The sequence below is a fragment of the Protopterus annectens genome, chromosome 10.part0, assembly GCF_019279795.1.
Source record: "Protopterus annectens isolate FY-2018-M chromosome 10.part0, PAN1.0, whole genome shotgun sequence".
In the NCBI taxonomy this organism is placed as follows: Eukaryota; Metazoa; Chordata; order Ceratodontiformes; family Protopteridae; genus Protopterus; species Protopterus annectens.
This window is the reverse complement of record NC_056744.1, coordinates 74,950,881-74,970,824: the sequence shown is the minus strand read 5'-3', so window position 1 is coordinate 74,970,824 and position 19,944 is coordinate 74,950,881. Positions and strand designations below refer to the sequence as shown.

The 19,944-nt window shown below is 43.8% G+C and overlaps 1 protein-coding gene across 1 annotated transcript in view; it reads left to right on the top strand.

The window, feature by feature from the left end:
• Nucleotides 1–19,944, top strand: part of NUP85 (nucleoporin 85) — a 1,184,651-nt gene that overhangs the window by 311,618 nt on the left and 853,089 nt on the right. The window contains exon 4 of the mRNA XM_044085035.1: nucleotides 7,541–7,611. Within this exon, the coding sequence (XP_043940970.1) occupies nucleotides 7,541–7,611 (71 nt within the window). The remainder of the gene's footprint in view (nucleotides 1–7,540; nucleotides 7,612–19,944) is intronic.

Below are 19,944 nucleotides of genomic sequence, written 5' to 3'. Positions count from 1 at the left end.
AAAATGGAAAAGGTTTGTCATTTGGAGTACTGAAAGAGGAAAGATGTGTCAAAGGTAGATATTGCCAACATCCTGGAGTACTTGGCAGAGCTTCTCCATACAGGCCTGTCCTATTCCTCCATCAAGATACATGCATCAGCTATTTCTGCAGAATACAGCTACGATCCCCCTGTCTTCTCACATCCTCTACTCAGGCAGTTCCTGAGAGGAATTAAGAATGTAAAACCTCCTAGGAAACCACCATTACCAGCATGGGACTTGAACTTTGTGCTAGAAAAATTGACACTCCCTCCATTCGAACCAGCAGCAACAGCAGATCTTCAACACCTATCCTGGAAAACTGCTTTCCTACTGGCAATTACTTCAGCAAGAAGGGTTTGAACTACAGGCTTTAATGGCAGTACAACCCTTCCTAATCTTCCATCAAGATAGAGTGTCCATGAGAACTAATCCTACATTTATGCCTAAGGTGGTATCCAGAGTGTCTCTAAACCAGGCAATCCACCTACCTACCTTCTTTCCCAATCCACAGAACAGGGGGGGAAAGACTGCTGCATACATTGGATGTACATAGACAGTTGCGCTACTACCTGGACAGAACCAAGGGCAATAGAAAAACTGACCAGCTTCTAGTAGCTTATGCAACAGGAAGGGAAGGAAAAGCAATTTCCAAACAGACAATCTCCAAGTGGATAGGAAATTGCATAAGATTCTGTTACTCCTACCATGATAAGCAAATTCCACAGAACATAAGGCCTCATTCTACAAGGGCTACAGCCACTACCACAGCTTTCTTACGAGGAGTGGCTACCAAGGACATTATTGAGGCTGCTACTTGGACCTCCGTGCATACATTTGCCAATCATTATAACTTACCTCTATACTCTAGATCCCGAGCAGGGTTTGCCACTGCTGTTTTGCAAGGGATCCTAACTACACCATAATTCTTCTTCCTCCTCCCCTAGTTTGGCTATGGTATTCTACCCATTGGTAAGGACTGCAGATGCATCCTTGAAGGACATAGTACAGTTTTGTACCTACCATAAATGTAGATGTCCGAACAGGATAGCATCTGCAGTCAGGATTACCCACCCTCCTTCCCCTCTGTGGTACTCCTAGGGTATTTGCCCACCTAATAGCTAGCTGGGGGGGATCTCTTTTGGTTTATTTGTTTGTATATATGTACATACATGCTTATTTTTTTGTGTTTGCCTTCTACTTTTTTGGAAACATTGGCATTTACCCAAAAATTTAGCTAACCAAGAGGGCAACTGGCATCTGGGGCAAGAAACACTGAGGAAAATGGCGTCGGCTGATGCCTTTATACCCGAAGACCAGCAGAGATGACGTCGGGTGAAATGCGACACCAGCCGAGGCCAGACCCAGACTTTGGAATCCGGCCGACCGAAGGGCTGCCTGACGACAGGACAACCCATTTGTAAGGACTGCAGATGCTATCCTGTTCGGACATCTACATTTATGGTAGGTACAAAACTGTACTTTGTGCCTGTGTCATTTCGCGGAGGCCTTCAAGTCTTCCCTCACTGACGCTCCCTTTGATGGGTCCTCGCTCTTTGGGACCAAGTGAAAGACACACTCACCAGATGCGAGCAAGAGGGAAAGACGCTGTCTGTCATAGGGGTCCGTTTTTCCCTCCCCTCTAGGCCTTACCCCAAGGCTCAGAGAGGTGGGAAGATGTGGTTCAAGAAGTCACAAAAGTTTTTCCCTGCTGCACAAGGTGATTCCCCCTCCAGAGGCAGAGGGAGGGGGAGGTTATTCAGGAAGACGCCGCCCTAGAGGCAGAGGAGGCCCTCGCAACTCGGGAGACCGTGATTCCTTTCATGGTTCTTCCTACCATCGTTCCTGATGTGTTGCCCAACTTTGCTTCGAGCCAGTCGGGGGCCGCATATCATTATACCTGGAAGCATGGGAAAGCATCACCCAGGATCGATGGGTGTTACGAATAGTTTCCGGAGGTTATGCCATAACCCTTTCGTCAGGCCCTCCTCCGGTCAGAAAAATCCTGGACGTTCCACCCAGTCAAAGGGATAACGCAGCCTTAGAGGTTTCAAAGCTGCTAAAGAAGGGAGTCCTCCAACCTGTCCCCTCAGACCAAATCGGATTAGGGACTTACTCAAGACTCTTTTTGGTGCCGAAAAAAACAGGGGACCTGAGACCCATTCTAGATCTCAGCCGATTAAACCACTATGTTCAAAAGTCCATGTTCCGAATGGTCACCCTTCAGTCCATTTTTCCGTTGCTGGAAAAAGAAGTATGGATGTGCTCCATCGACCTCAAGAATGCTTACTATCATATCAAAATGGACAGGGCATCCAGGAGTCACCTACGCTTCCGGCTGGGAGCCAGTCATTTTCAGTTTCGTGCCCTGCCCTTTGGTCTCACCACAGCCCCCAGGGTGTTCACCAAGTGTTTGGCAGTGGTGACAGCTCACCTGAGACATCAAGGATCCCAGATGTTTCCATATCTGGACGACTGGCTCCTCACCGCCCCCACAGGCATCTACTCATCCAAGCCAGTGACGCTACCATTACCCTCTGTCAGCGACTTGGAATAACGTTGAACTGGGTAAAGTCTGCCTTGCTGCCCTCGCAGCGTGTCAAGTTTATAGGCGCAGAGCTAGACACCGCCCAAATGGGGGCCTTCTTGCCGCATCAAAGGATCAGAGTATTACAAGTCAGGTTTGCGCATTATTACCCCTCAGGAAAGTACAAGCGAGATGGGTTCTTCGGCTTTTGGGCACCATGGCAGCCACCATTATGCTAGTGCCTCTAGCGAGATTACATATGAGGCTTCTTCAATGGCTTCTATTTGCCCAATGGTCCTTTCAAAAACTACCCCTTTCTCGCCTGATCCTACTCACAGATTGATGCAAACAGGATCTCAGTTGGTGGCTATACTCCACCAATCTGGACAAGGGGAAGCAGTTTGTTCCTCCGTCACCTGTAGCCACCGTGACCACGGATGCCTCCCAGATTGGGGGGGGGGGCATTATCTTGGCAGGACGGTCCAAGGCACGTGGCAAGATCACGAGATACATCTGCACATCAATGTCCTACAGATGAGAGCAGTGTTACTGGCGTTGCAGGCACTTCAGAGCTTTTCCCTTTTGGGACGATTGCGAAACATTCGGACAACATGTCCGTGGTATGATACCTAAGCAAACAGGGAGGAACCAGATCTTACCCCCTGTGCAGAGAGACCATGCAAGTGCAGCAATGGGCAGTGTCTTCTCAACGGTTCCTAGTGGCAACGCACATTCCAGGGAAGGCCAATGTGATAGCAGACAGGCTGAGCAGAGCTATTCTCATGCCTTATGAGTGATCCCTGAACCCTCTGGTTGCGGAACACATATTCAACAGGTGGGGTCAGCCTTGCTGCAACCTTTTTGCCAATCCCCTCAATGCCAAATGCAGCAATTACTTCACCCTGATCCCCCCACAGGGGGAGCCACCCAGGGACGCTCTAGTCCACGATTGGCCCTCCAGTCTGCTCTATGCTTTCCCTCCGTTTCCTCTGTTACCAAGAGTGATTCAGAAAGCTCTATCCTTGGGAAGCAAGATGATTCTAATTACTCCACACTGGCCTCGCCAAGTCTGGTTCTCCTTTCTCCATCCATTCGTGGTGGACACTCCTTGGATTTTGGACCCAGTACCAGACCTACTGACACACATGTCGGGACAGTTCCACCCCTCCCTGTGGACCCTCAGGTTGACAGCCTGGCTACTCCACTTCCGTCGCTAGTCAGCCTTCATCATTTTTCACCTGAGGTAGTGCACATCTTATCGTCCTCTCATAAATCTTCGACTAGGAAGATTTATTCCAGCAAATGGAAGAGATTCTCTATTTGGGCTCATGCTCAAGGAATTCACCCGTACACAGCCCCAATTCCTGCTGTTTTGGAGTTCTTGTCCATGCTCTTTCAGCAGGGTTCTACGTCTGCCACTATTAAAGTCCAGTTGGCGGCTATTTCAAGCTTTCATACCTCATAGGAGCCTTCCCTTATGGCTCACAAACTCTGTAAGGCCTTTTTAAAGGGCACCTTATTTTTCCGGCCTCCTATTTCAGAACCTGTTATGCCTTGGGATTTAAACTTGATTTTGCAAGCCCTTACCTCCCCACCTTTCGAACCGGCTGCCACCTGCTAGTTAAAGTTTTTGTCTTGGAAAACGGCCTTCCTGGTAGCCATTACATCAGCCAGACAAGTGTCGGAGATTCAAGCCCTCTCCATTAAACCCCCGTATTTGATTTTTCATAAGGACAGAGTCTCTCTTCGACCTAACCCGTCCTTTCTCCCTAAAGTTACATCTACTGTTAATCTCAATCAGTCTATTGAGCTACCAGTGTTCTTCCCTCAATTTTTGAACAAGGCAGAGTTTAGATTTCATCAACTGGATGTGCACAGACAATTGCGATTCTATCTACACAGGACCAAACATCTACAAAAGTCTGACCAATTGTTTGTTTCCTTTTCAGAAAATGGAGCGGGGATCCTCTATTTCCAAGGTTACCATTTCCAGATGGATTTCTAATTGTAATTTCCTTTATTTGTTCTTCAGCAGGAAAAACTCTACCGTTCTCCGTCAAGGCTCACTCTACTAGGGCTGTTTCTGCGTCTATAGCATACCATGCCAGACTATCCTTGGATGATATTTGTGCTGCAGCCACGTGGGCTTCCCCCCACACTTTTGGATGTGGCCTCTAGGGGTCAGGCTTCCTTTGGTTCCACAGTCCTCAGGAGTATCTTCCTTTGAGCCTCCCAGGATAGAGGTACTGGGGATGCTGTCCTGTGAGTAAGAATGTAGGCGAGATTGGACTACATAACATCAAGAAGTTATGTACTCACCATAACGTTCAATGTATGTAGTCCATCTCGCCTCACATTCTTACGTACCCTCCCACCTGCCTCCTTCCTGGAGGATCTGGAGGTTAGGATTGGTACTAGAGTACCCTTCAATGGTAGTTTGTTTTCTCTTACCTCCTTGGTAGTTCTACTTTATTGTGTTGTTGTTGTGCATGTGCTGTGATTGTGGTTTCGCAGCAAACTAGATCTGGGGTTATGGAGCAGTGCAGCATGGGATACCTGCTTGGCCCAGCCAATGAGAGACTTCGAGCTAGTAAAAAACTTGGCCGAGTCGGAGCCGATATTCGGCTCCGAACCCGTGAGTAAGAATGTGAGGCGAGATGGACTACATACATCGAACGTTATGGTGAGTACATAACTTCTTGATAGCCATATATCCTCTAGTACAAAACAGATGACTTTTCCTAGACTAACTTGGCATTACTGAAAATTTGTGTGTAATTTTGCAGCTGCTTGACTGTCCTTTTAACAGATTTCACAAAAGGAAAATCTCTATCAAAAGTGCTTTGGTCCCTTGTGACAGGTAGGATGTTTAATGAGCTGAAAATATTCCGTTCTGAACAAGTGTTGGTGGCTCCTGATTCTACAAAGTGATGAAAGTAGTGCTCTTGCAAGATATTCAAGATAAGGAGCAGACTGTGTGCAGTATCTGCAGAGAACTTAGCAATGCTGAAAAAAAGATATTCAGGGAGAGAGATTTTAGCAGTGAAGAGTTCCATCTGTCTGTCAACATTTCAATCTGGGAACTAATCTTATCCCTTTCCAATGACTAAGTAAACAATCATATGGCAATACAGAGTCGTGCTGCTTGTCCCCCCCCCAACTTTTCCAGTCCACAGTGAACCACATGTCTTCACTGGCTAATAGGGATGCTTTTGAGTTGTCGAGGTCCTGCAGCCTATCAGGGTGAGCCCAAATCCAATGTGCTTGTTTGTGTTTTGAGTATGTGGAATATACCTTTAACTTATGCCATTTACTATATGTATATGGACCTCTAAGTGTGAGTTGTATTTGTAGTTTAAATTAATGCACTACCTGGTAAAGAGAAATCGATTACCATTTTAACGTCTATAAAAAAATAGTAGGCTAGAATCAGAAAGTGAAGTCCTCATTTTGAAGTTCAGCATGGAGCAAGAAAGATCCAAGACTTGTTGAGTTCAACAAGCCCAGAGAGGGCTTTGTGTGGATATGACCTAGGACTAAACTTGGGTGAAGTTTATTTTTTTTTGTGCTGAAGCTGAGGAGAAGACATGACGGGGCCCGCAGTAGTGACTTGTTATAAAGGTAGTCTGTTTGGTTGAAGGGCCATATGGAACTTCAGAGTGGCGATAACAGTTTATTTTTCTTCGCTAAAAAGCCATGTAAGCCATAATTTTGTCATTTTTCTTGGGGATCTATATGGTAAAGTTGTATTTTTACAAATCCTGCATCCATTGTCTTTTGCACACTTGAAGTACATTCATAAAAAATAATTGTTACAAGTAGCAATTAAAGTAAGATTTAAATGGGTTGTTTGGAATTTTAATACCTGAAGATTTTTATGGAGACTCGCTCAGGCAGTTGCCTTTAAAAGTAAATATAAAGTATAAGACAATAAATGAAAGGGAGTGTTGTTTTATGTTGTGTCAGGGAGTGGAGGAGTATGCAGTGCGGTTTTAACTGTAAAAGGCTTAATGTTTGGGAAGAATTTGAAGAGAAACTATTGAGCCTGTTGTCTAAATATAACATTACATATGAGGTTTATAATGATAAGCTTGAACAACATAGAGATTTTTTTGAGAAGGTAACGAATTTGGGCAGAATATAAAATGTTATAGTAAGGAGTTGGATGTGGAGAGGGCATGTGGAAAAGTTTTGCATTTGTCAAGTGTGTTTTTTCTTTTTTTTTTTTTTTTTTTGTAAGATGTAATATCTGAAAAAGGACAGTTTGTGTTTAATTTGGATGTGTTTGTGAGTATTTTTTTACACAGTTCTTTTTAAGATTGTAAATTTAAATTGCTTTAATAGCCTCCCCACTCTCTTTGGTAACTAACATGGGTTCTTTAACATCTACCAAAGCTGCCCACTTGATTCAATGTCTCTCAAGGGTGACACCTCAGGAGTGCCTCACCCCAAACGTACTCCACCCAAGGTACAGTGTAGTTTTAGTGCTGGAAAGTGAAGCCCAGCAACCGGTGCGCAACATAAGATTGTGATCAAGCAACATTTTCAGGCACTGATACTGGCAAATCTCTTTCCCCTTATGAAAAGTTACTGCTGAGGTAATGGTCTTCTGTGCTTGTTCTATCAGTATTCTGGAACTGTTTTCGGGCAGGTAATAATACAGCTGCATCCATACAGCTTTGTGACTTAGGAAGTTTGTCTGTTGAGTCTGCATTTATGAACTGGTACACCTGACCATCTACCACTGTGCCAAGACATTTTTCATAATGGTATGTTCAATAGGCTGAAAGTACCGATAAATACACCCGCCTCAGAGCATTTAGAATTAAGCCAAGTAAAAGTAAATTTGCTTTTTATTTTGTAGATGAAAAGTTATCATTGCTGTTTTATAGCTCTTATTGGGCTGTGATTGTATAACAAACCATGTTGAAGTCTCATCTTTGTTCCATCTCTGAAAATGTTTGCCTTTAGTGCTGACGGATTTTCATTCTTCAGGTGTGTTCAGGTCAGCAGACAGTATCGATCTGTACTCAGAGCTGCTATGGAAGACATGAATCAGTTAGCTGGTGAGTATTGTTGCGCAACAAATGATATTAATGAACAAATTTAGTGATTATGGTGTTTTGACCAGATGTGACAAATGTACTTTTTGCTGAATGGTTTAAAAAAATGCCAGAGGGCAGATAATTTGTATGTTTGTAGCAGGGCTTGTTTTGTAGAGGAACTAGGTAATTTCTGAACTGATACAGGAATTGTAGACTTTAGTAAAGTTCTGCAATTAATAATGCTACTTGAACCCCCAACTGAAACTCTGTAGACTCTGGTTGTATCCATAGGTTACTTAGGTAGAATACATGCAATTCACCTTAAAAATACTGTAGGACCCTGTTGTGGAGGTACTGCTGTATTCCTTAGTCCTTAGCTTGTACAATGCTCAAGTGCTTGCTGTTTTTGGACTCAAGTTCTGGAGAATTGTGAGATGGACTTAAACCTGTAGCAGATAAATCTAATTTTGTGTACAATTCTAACTTTTTTTCTTTGAATATAAAAGAAGAAAAATCTATATGTAATTCTTGGTTGAAATGTATAACACAGCTTCTAGCCTTCTGCTGGACACCACAGCATTTATGCATAGGATATGAAAAATGTAATATTAGATTTGTGACACTTCCCATTCTCAGATTGCCATTTGGAATAAAAATGAAGTTAAGAGAGTCTTCCAAGAGTTGATTAGCCAAGAGCAAGTGGAGGCTTCTTCTTGCTGCTACAAGCCTTTCTTTGTTGGCCATTCTTTTGCTGATCTCTGGACTTGACATGCCTCACTTTCCCCTTTTCATTCCCTGTATCGCTAGGTGACATTACCATGTGTGTCCTACCACCAGTCAGTTTGCTGAATTCTTTGAAAGGCTGATGTGTACAGATCAAGCAGTGGGATTGATAGGAAGACCTTTTCATGAACTGCAGGCAGAACTGTTGCTAAAATGTTACCAAATATCTTTTGGTGGCTTGTGTTGAGTCATTTGGCATATACACTTTTAAATAAGCCTTTGTCAAGGACATCTTGCGCACATGCGTTGTACTGGGGTCTATATTCCATACTTGAAGAGAAACTTCTTTGAATACGTAATAATCGACAACAAAAGACCGAAATCCCAAAACCATGAACGGCCATGTCCTCGTTGGCTTTTCCCGGGATTTACCCTTTTCCCCAACGTAGAGCGATCTGTAGTGTTGTGTTTACGGCCCCGCATATTTTTTCCCTAGGAAAAAATTTGCGGACATGGCCATTCGTGGTTTTAGGATTTCAGTCTTTTGGTGTTGATTATTACGTATTAGAAGATGTTTTTCTTCCAGTGCATAATATAGACCCGCTGTACTGTACTAGGGCCCCTGAGAGGGATTCACTTGTGCCACCAGGAGTCACTCATTAAATGTTTTGTTACATGTCCTCTCAGAGCAGAGAGCTTTCTGTTCATCCCATGATCCCCTGCTCTTTCCAGCTGGATAGCTAGTATTAAAGATGCTAGTTGACTGAAGATTGCCAGCAGTAATGTTGAAATTCTTGTCCTGTTACTATCTAATCAGATTAGGATTCGATTTTTGCAAACAGATCTACCAAACTGTACCACAACAAGTTAAAAATGCTGTCTCTTTAAATCTTGCCTTTTCAATTAAAATACCAAGACTAAAAGTAATTTCTTTCGGCTTTTACCGGTTAGGGGTTGCCACAGCGGGACTCCGGTCCGCTAATGATTAGCAGTGGATTTTTTTTTTTTATGGTGCAGAGTTGCCAGCCCCACGCCCAACCTTCAAAGAAGGGACACCCCATGCATGCACGCACCTACCTGCATGTCTTTAAACATCACTATTAAAATATCAAGACTAAATGAATGAAGTCATTGCTTCTCAGCTTGAAGCACCTACACTTGAATGTTTGAACTCTTAATAGACCTAACTGTTGATTCCTGTATTCCTAAAGTGACTACCCTTATTAAAACAGCTGGTAGTAACTTACATTTTTGTGACTGTTAATGAATGCAGACTCTAATCACAGTGTTGTGACTCTCTGCAGGGCTTGTTACCACTAACAATTGGCTTAAGTAATGTGTCATTCAAAGGGGATCCAATGCTTGTCAGCCTGGGATGACATGCTCGACAAGCCACGATGCTTCGCTAGGGACGGCTTGCACTTGTCACCCCTGGGCTTTCGGATATTGGCAAAGGCTCTTGCCACCCCCATAGTGCCTTTCTTAGGCAAGGCTCAAAAGACAAACCCACATCCATAGGTATCACAAGAGATAAGAATCTAAGAGTAATGCTACCCAACGCCAGAAGTCTAAACCTCAAGATGCACACACTCGAAACTCTCCTTAGCATGGAGAACATCGATATCTGTGCAGTAACAGAAACCTGGTTCAAGGATCCCGAGAGCACCCCAGCACTACCAGGTTATACCTTATACCATGCTTTTCGGCCCCAAAACTTGGACCGAACCACAAAAAGGAGGGGGAGTATTAATATTCGTTAAAGATACCCACACCTCCAGGTTGGTGGCACAGCACGAAGCATCAGAGACTATCCATGTGCAACTAACAGTGGGTAAAACTGCCTTCCAGTTTATAGCCTGCTACAGACCACCCTCCCAAACCCAGGAACCCCACTCAGCCTTCCTGAGAACACTGGAAAATATGAAGGTCTCTCCAAACACCATTATATTGGACGACTTCAACTACCCAAACATAGACTGGGAGCATTACTCTAGCTCCAACACCCTAGCCCAAAGGTTCCTAGAATTTATAAACTCAAATGCTATGGAACAACTTGTTACCACTCCCACAAGAGGGGAAAACATACTGGACCTGATCATCACCAACATGGGGACTCTGTGCTCCAGACCAGAAGTGTATCCCTCACTGGTAAGATCAGACCATAAACTAATCTCACTGGATATTCACATCCCGACCCCACCCCCTGCCCAGAAATGAAAATCTTCTCTAAAGCAAATCTCACACTCCTCAAAACCAAGGTGGAATCCTTCAAAGCCCCCGGGCCTGTGGAAAATAAGGCCCAGACCGCAGAATCCTTTATAAACGCATTCTATGAACACCTTCAGGAATGCATGGATCATGCAATCCCAAATAAAACCAAGACCAAATTCCAAAGGCAGACGTCCTGTCTGGTGGACCCCAGCCATAAACAAACTATACAATAGAAGGAGGAAGCTACTACATGATAGAGCAAAATCCCAAAAAGGGAAGGCATCTCTGATCAGTATTAGCAAAAAACTACGGGCAATCATAAAATCGTCTAAGGCCAGGTTAGAGAGAAAAATTGCACAGGACACTAAGGATAATCACAAGTCTTTCTTTAGTTATGTCAGGAACCTGGGTGAGAATTCCCAGATATGCTCAGAATTAGTCCAAAATGACAAAAAATACACCGAACCCACAGACATTGCCAACATCCTAGCTGACAGATTCAGTGCAAACCCCCCCCCCCCACCAAAAGGGCAAATATCTATCCCAGCAGTGTGCTTGCCCCCCTGACATCTCAGATGCTCAGGTAAGAGCCGCCCTCTCCAAAGCAAAAAACACAGCATCAATGGGACCAGACGGTGTCCCGGGCTGCGTCCTACATGAACTCCAAGAAGAGCTAAAACTCAAACATAAAACTACTGTTCAATCTCAGCCTTACTACAGGATATGTACCCAAAGAGTGGCATACAGCAACAGTGGTCCCTCTTCACAAAGGTGGTGCCTCAACAGATCCCGGAAACTATCGCCCTATAAGCCTGACTAGCTTGGTCTGCAAAGCTATGGAAAAGATCATCATGGACCTCATAAATAAAGATATTGGGGACCTACAGACACTGGATCCTACCCAGTTCGGCTTTGTTAAGGGCAGATCCTGCCTCTTAAACCTGGTCAATTTCTTTGAAACAGTCATCAAGGCCATTGACGAGGGGAAGGTGGTCCACACAGCCTACCTGGACCTCGCAAAAGCCTTCGATACAATACCCCACTCGGGCATTATAGATAAGCTCACCAGCTTAAATATAAACCCCTATGTCACTAGATGGGTTGAAACTGGCTCAAAGACAGAACCCACATGGTTAGAATTGCTGGAGCCATGTGAGACTCCAAACCAGTTACAAGTGGTGTCCCACAAGGGCTCAGTCCTGGGACCTCTCTTGTTCGGTATATATTTCTCAGAGGTACAGGCCAACACGGAAGGACTGTGGCTGACCAAGTTCGCAGATGACTGCAAACTGGGTGCCATAATCGACTCTCCAGCCGACACAAGCATCCTCCAAAAGGGCCTAATAGAAACAGACAACTGGTGCCAGAGCCATGGCCTCAAGCTAAACGCCAAAAAGTGTATAGTCATCCCCTTTGGCAAAAACAAAGTGCCCACAAATTACCACATAGGTGGTAATCCATTAAGTACGGAAGAAGTAGTTAGGGACCTGGGGACCCAAGTTGATGGCAATCTCTCATTTGACAACCACGTGGCCAAAGTGGTTAGAAAAACATTTTATATAGCCCACTTAATCATGAAGGGATTCACATCTAGATCAGGGGAGGTCATCGTGCCTCTTTACTCATCCCTCATCAGGCCCATAATTGAGTACAATGCCCCTTTTTGGATGTACCTTACCAGACACCTGCAGCAACTGGAAAGACCCCAAACGTACCTCACCAAGAGGATCAAAGGGCTCAAACAGATGCCATATGCTGCCTGGCTAAAGAAACTCCAGCTCTACTCAGTGGCATACGCCTGCTCAGAGGCAATCTGTGCCTGATGTATAAAGCCATATCCAACCCGGAATTAATGGACATGCTGCACTTCAGAAAATCCAAATCCTATCGAGCTACATGCTCGAGAGACTTGAACCTCAGCAATGAAATAAATAGGACATGCTGGAGGGACAGATTCATAACCCAGAGGCTCCCTTCACTTTGGAATAAAATCCCACTCCAGGTTAGGCAGAGTCCCTCATTGACACCCTTCAGGAGGAATCTTGATGAGTGGATGGGAGATCGTAGGTTTACCCCGGGTATCACTTCTGTGTCACTGTTAGACAGAGGCACAGTATACTAACCTCGAAAAAGGGCATAGCAAAATAAATTTAAAATGGGTGGCGAAATCCAAACACACACTGGCTAGGCTTATAAATGCCCTAGGGCAGATAGCCTAGTATGAACCTACGAACCTAAGAGACACCAGCCTACTATTTCCTGACTGGTTCCTTACACTGATCTCAGTTGCCCCCCACCACTTTTTTTTCTTTTGCTTAAATTTTCACAAGTTATGACAAACTCCCAGGATTGAATGGGAAAATAATCCTCTCTCTCTCTCTCAACACAAATCTTGCTTAAAAAACACTATATTTAACAAGTTAGTCAAGCTTGCTCAAATCCAGAAAGCTTTATAATGATGTTTTTAAGTGTTTATGCTACTGCTTAGTTAAATCTTATGTTAAAGCCAGAAGAACTAATGTTAAAGTGTACAATCTTATGGCTAAATTTATGTGCCATTGTTTCATTAATGTAATTTTCACTTGGGACATTTAGCTGTTTGCTATTCTGCTTCAACTCATGTGTTAAATGCTGATAGATCAAATACTTTCTAGCATAATTATACACTGTTAGGTTTATGTATTTATTTATTGATGGATGGATGGATTTTTTTTATTTATTTGTTTCATGCAGTGTTGTTTCCCTGTTTTGTAAGCTTCTTTGTTCATTCATATCTCTAGTACTTTTTTTGTACATTTCCTTTAATATGCACAGCGTTGTACACTGTCAAGATACTTTTGGGCTGCATCATCAAGTGAGTGACTTACCAGTTAGCAATAGGAAGAACATGGAATGACCATGGTTTAAGTTACAAAAATACAAGGTTGTTACTCTAGGGTGCACTGCACTGCAGTGGAAAATATCAATCACTGTCATTTGTTTATATGATTGTGAACTTATACGTATGTATATGTCTGTGTGTGTGTATACATATATATATATATATATATATATATATATATATATATATATATATGTGTGTGTATATATATATATATATATATATATATATATATATATACACACACACACACACATATATATATATATATATATATATATATATATATATTTATAAATACACACACACATATACACATGTATATGCCATGGTAGGAGACAGAAAAATACACAATTTTTGTTTATGTATAACATTGTGCTGGATGCATTGCTAACCATTTGCTAGAAATTATGAAGATATACAAAAGTTCCATATGTAAGTCAATATTTTTGAAAACCAGGTAATCACAGACTAGTATAACATCAGGTGAAACCTTAGATGTCTGAGAACTGCCATTAGTACATGTATCATCGATTGCATAGCTTGAGAGATAGTTGCTTAAAACCATTTATACAACAAGGCATGTCTTTTCTTATGTCTAAGTATTTCAGTAAGCAAACATCAGAAATTAATTTCTTGTCATTGTAGTTGAGTTCAAGTCACAAAAACAAAAGCACTGGTGAAAATGTATATGTCTAGGTTAACTTTCCAATATAAGTTGTTTTTGAAAAATTAAAGGAAAAATATCACTGTAGTTTTTTCTTCATTATAATGTATTACAGAGGCAATATAAATGAAGACTGTGAATGTATTGACGTCTGTCACTGGAAGGAAGTAATATTTTGCTGAATACATTGCTATTTGCACTTTTTAATAGCATGTACTGTTCACAGTATATCTAGACTTGTTAGGTGTATGTTATTTAAAAGGAAGTTATGTAAGCTATGTACTTACCATATTATACAATGACCCCCCCCATTAATATTCAAAAACGTGCACACTGATTGGTCAGCGTGCATGTTGTAAATCTGAGTTATAGTAATGGAAAAAGGTCTGGTCGCCCAGACTTTTTCCATTACTATAACTCTTACAGCAACACTGTCTCGCTATGTTAAACGAGTTTAACATAGCGAGACAGCTTTAAAAAAAAAGCAGCAGAGATTCTCCATTGCTTTTTTTAAAGCTGTCTCGTTATGTTAAACCCATTTAACATAGCGAGACAGTTTGTAAAAACAATGGAGATCTTGCTTTCTCCGTGTGCTTTTTTCAAAACTGTCTCGCTATGTTAAATGGGTTTAACATTGCGAGACAGCTTTAAAATAAGCAACGGAGATTCTCCGTTGCTTTTTTTTTAAAGCTGTCTCGCTATGTTAAACTCATTTAACATAGCGAAACAGTTTGTAAAAAGCAACGGAGATATTGCTTTCTCTGTTGCTTTTGCCCACAGCTCTGATGTACTGCGCAGGCATACGCATGCGCAGAACAGCAGAACTGCCGCAGAATACCAGACAGCTGCTGAAGGGCAGCAAGGAGGCATTATACAGTGCCATTATTTAAGAAAAGTAATTTTTTTTTCTTAAATAATGTCATTGTGTAATAGCAATAACCCACTTCTGGGTGTGGGTAATGCTGGATTTACCCACGGTTGGCTTTGTTTGGCCACTCGGGCTTCGCCCTCGTGACCAAACCACGCCAACAGTAGGTAAATCCAGCATTACCCACACCCAGGCATGGGTTATTGCTATAACATTCCATCCATTTTCATTCTTTCTCAACTAATGGGATCGGATCCGACTGTCGTTTTTCTAGCTCGTGGCAACCAACAAATTCTCGAGCTCTTTACATACCCATAATGCACCACCTCTAACATCCCTCAGATCTTGTTTGTATCTTGACAGGAAGCCTATAAAAGAAATACAATAGCTGTAGTTCAAGACAAAAGACATAGATATCCTGAAGTACCTAATTCGTCCAGATGTCAGTTATGAAATATGGAGGGGATGGTGGGTGGGGAGAAGAGGAAAAATGAAAATGGACAATACAGATGGAATGTTATGGTAAGTACATATCATCTTTATCTGATGATGTAAATTTTAATTCATTCCTCAACTAATGGTACAGAGTCCCTAGCTACCTAAATTCCTGGTTGGAATTTAAGGTAGGATGTTCCCAAGTACGGCTGAGCCAAAGGCTCCTCTTCCCCTCAAGAGCAAATCTAGTTTGTAATGAGTGATAAAGGTATGAGGATTTGACCAAGTTGCATCTACACATATATCGCCCATAGAAGCTCTAGACTGAAATGCAGCAGAAGTCGCCATAGATCTTGTTGAATGAGCCTTTAATGGTTTTGGTAAGGGGAGATTGAGTTTGTTATGGATAAAGGAGTTGCATTTTGTCAGCCATCTAGCTAGAGTTACCTTTGTAACCGATTTGCCCAATTTATTTTGTGCAAAGGAAACAAAATAATCTGTCTTTATAATCTGTTTTGTTCTGTCTAGATAGAAACATAATTGACTATAAACGTCCAGTAAGTGCAGATGTCCTTCTATTCCAGTGTTGCAGTGTTCTACTTGTGGGTTTACCCTTCTTCCTCTCCAGTTTGTCCAGCCAGGTTTCCAAAGATTTTCAGTCCCTCAAGGTGCATCGGACGTCTGACATGGTTGCAGGAATGTGGGCCATAAAAGTGAAGTCTGCACGCACCAGCCCTCAGATCATAGTAAAATCCCCAGTCATGTGCCAGGTGCTCTGCTTCTCGTGGATGTCAGATTGGAAAAGATTCAGTTAAGTACCCCACTGGGGATTCTTTTAGTCCGATTTTGTTATTAATTATAGTCTGGTAATGTCATCCAGTAAGGGCAAGTGCAGCTGGCAAATTCCCCACAAAGACATGCATGACCAGTGTCTCTTTTGTCTAGGCAGGGAACACGATCTCAAGAACTGCGCCATTTGCAGATCGTTTGTCCCAAAGACCTTACGCCTACGTTTGCAGGCCTTACACTTGTATTTAGGGAATCAACGCTTGAAACAAGTAACGGGTGGAATAGAGGCCACACCCGACGTCCCGTCTGAACCACCTAGGAAGAGGGCCAAGTCCTAGTGGCCTACCTCGTCTGCTACACCTCTGTTTGCCATACCTCAGTCTGTAGCCAATGTCAGCTTGATTGAGGATCCAGCATCCGCTGGTGTAGATAAAGCGGGTACCTTGGAAGAAGCATCACAGTCTCAAGCGGATGACATGTCCACAGAGGATTTACCAGCGCTTGCCTTAGACGGTGGGGGGTAACCAGTATTCACTCGGGGGCCCATCAGATGCCATTTCCACCATTCCGATGCCTGACCCTAGGCCTGTTCCTAGCCAGATGCCGGCAAGGCCTTTAAATAAAAAAACAAAAAAACAAGACGTCTCAATCCCACCTCTGAAAGCATGCTGGATTGGCAGGCCTTTAGCCAGAGTTTGTTCAATGCCTTTATGGTCCTTAGGGCTTCTTCAGAGCCCTCTACCACTGCTCCTCCCCTCCTTAGCCCCAGACCTCCAACCCAGGAAAGGAAGGTAGATCAGCCTGAAGAAGAGGAGTTGTCTGATTCCTCTGAAGACTATCTTTCTTTCTCCTCCCAGATATCATCCCCCCTGGGATATGGATCTCCTGAGGAGGGCTATGTTGAACCCGACTCCCTGTAGAGGATCTTACCTTTGGGGAAAGTATTAATAAAATGAAAGACCACTTTAAGTGGCAATCCTCGGATATGTGTAACGTGCAAAAATAGGTTTTATGACCTTATTCAAATAGACTGCCATTCCTCCTATTCATCCTGCATTATTGGATGCTTTTGCCCGACTCCCAATCTCCAGCCCCACGTAGAGCAGACAGACTCTATAAAGTCCCTGAGATGGAGAGATTTCTCTTTAAATGCCCTACTGCTGATCTTGCCACTATTTCCACCTCTATGGACAGGGCCTCCAAGCTCCTGCCTACCACTACTGTCCTTCCTGCTGATAAAGACAGCAAGACCATGGAGAGGTTGGGAAAGAAAATTTATACTTCTGCTACCCTCTCATTTAGAGCCACCAACTACCAAACTCATATGACCAAATACTCCTTTGCTCTGCTGGACAAAGCCAATAAAGATTTAGATGACATTCGTGACTGTGCAGTCAAGGCCTCCTTGTCTTCACTGATGGCACTCATCTCTCAAGTGAATAGACACTCCCTGAGATGCAGTTATGATGCAGCTGAAGCCTCAGCCAGGTCAGCTGCATCAGCTTCAGTACTAAGGAGGTACTCATGGCTGCGACTACAGCCTCTCCCAGATGACTTCAGGGCCAAACTCCTTGACACACCTTTGGATCACTCACACCCTTTTTGATGCGAAAGTGGCTGACCTATTCAAATCCTTACATGAGAAAGGAAAAGAATTACAGGACCTAAAACATATCCTGGTCTCGCCTATTCCCAAGTCCCAGAGGAAGTACCCGGCAAAGACCCAGTTTATCAGGAAAATCTCCAGTCCTCCAGCTCCCGGATCTAAAAGACCCCCTAGAAGACTGCCTCCTTAGGCTAGGCCTTCTCAGTCTTCCGGACAAAGGCCCCCCCTTTCCTGATAGGGCAGGTAGTGCCTCAGTCTCTGCCAAAATTTCAACCCCCACCATCCATTCCGCTTTCTGCCCGTCTCTCTCATGGTTTCCCTGCGTGGTCACTCATTACCACAGACAAATGGGTTCTGTCCATCATACAGGACAGCTACTTCAATTTCTGGATGACCATTCCATCAAGACTGGGAATATCACAACCTCCTCCCAGTTATCTACCCCTCCTCCCTCAGGTTTTGCAAACCCTGCTACTACAGGGCACCATAGAACTAATTCTTGCACAAGAAAAGAGAAAAGGATTCTCTTCCAGAATCTTTTTGGTACCCAGAAAAGAAGGGCCATGGAGGCCGATTCTAGACCGCTCACACCTCAGCCCCTTCCTAAAAGTTCCTACTTTCAGGATGCTCACCCCTACCCACTCTTTCCACTCATCCTTCCACAGGGTTTCATGGCAACCCTGGACATTAAGGATGCTTACCTTCACATACCTATAAAGCCTGCCTTCAGGGAATACCTGAGATTGCTGGCAGGCTCTTCTCACTTTCAGTTCTGTGCCTTGCAATTAGGCTTTCTACTGCCCCCAGGATATTTACAAAATGCCTGGCATCAGTCATCACCTACTTCACGGAAAAGGGAATTCAGTTATTCCCATACCCAGACGACCTAATCCAGGCAAAAGACAAGGAAACATTTCTCCACCACTCCCAGGACCTTCTGGTAATCCTACAGTCTCTAGGGTTCATGATCAACTTCCCAAATTCCCACTACAACGTCACACAGGACATTGTCTTCCTGGGTTGCAGGATCAAGAAAGACCTCATGAAGGCCTTTCTTCCAGCGGAAAAGGTGGTATCCTTCTAAAACCACCTTCTTACTGCTCTGCAATCAACAGAACTGACTGCAAGAGAATTTCTGAGGCTTCTAGGTTGCATGTCAGCTACTATTCCCATGTTGCCCCTAGCAAGGATGCACATGAGGAAACTTCAGTGGTACCTCTGGTAGATGTGGACTCAACATTCCCACCCTTCAGAGATCAAGATCTCACTGCTCCCCTGCTTGCATCAGGAACTGAAATGGTGGGTTGCTCAGGTAGCCCAAAACCCCGGAGTGCATCTGCAAACACCCTTTCCCTCCCAGACCATGTACGCAAATGCGTCAGACCTGGGCTTGGGAGCGACTCTGAGGAAAAAGGAAAGTACAAGGTTTGTGGACAGACAGACACACAAACAAGATCACATAAACATGAGAGAAATGAGAACCATCCTCCTTGCTCTACAGCCTTTCCTAGAGCAGGGCCCTCTAAAGATATTCACAGACAACACCACAGTCCAGTGGTATCTCAACAAGCAGGGAGGGACCAAATTCTGCCTTCTATGCAGACTAGCACTGCGGGCATGGGAACTGGCTACCTCATGGGGGATCACCCTCCAGACAGCCTACATCCCATCCCTGCACAACTCCCAGGCAGATTACCTAAGCAGAACCATTTCAAACAACCACAAATGGATGCTGCAAAGGGATGTTTTCCTGACTATGGTCCACAGGTGGGCTATTCCACAAATAGACCTGTTCGCATCCTCCATAAACAGGCAGCTTCCTGGCTGTTGCACCAGGACACCAGACCCCAAGGCATTAGCAACAGATACCTTCTTGATAACCTGAAAGGAGAAATTCCTGTATGCACCCCCCCCCCCCCACTGATACAAAGGGTCCTGCTGAAAACTCAGCTGGACTCACCCATAATCTTACTCCCTACTGGCCAAGAAAGCACTGGTTCCCTCTTCTTCTTAACCTGTCCAAGGGCAATTGCCACAGGTTTACCCCCCTTCAGTGGACCTGCTCACACAGAACAAGGGGACTCAGATACACCCACAGTGGCAATCCAGGCACCTCACCCTGTGGCTGATAGGATTCTGATCCCCATCAGACACCTATATAATGAGGACATGTT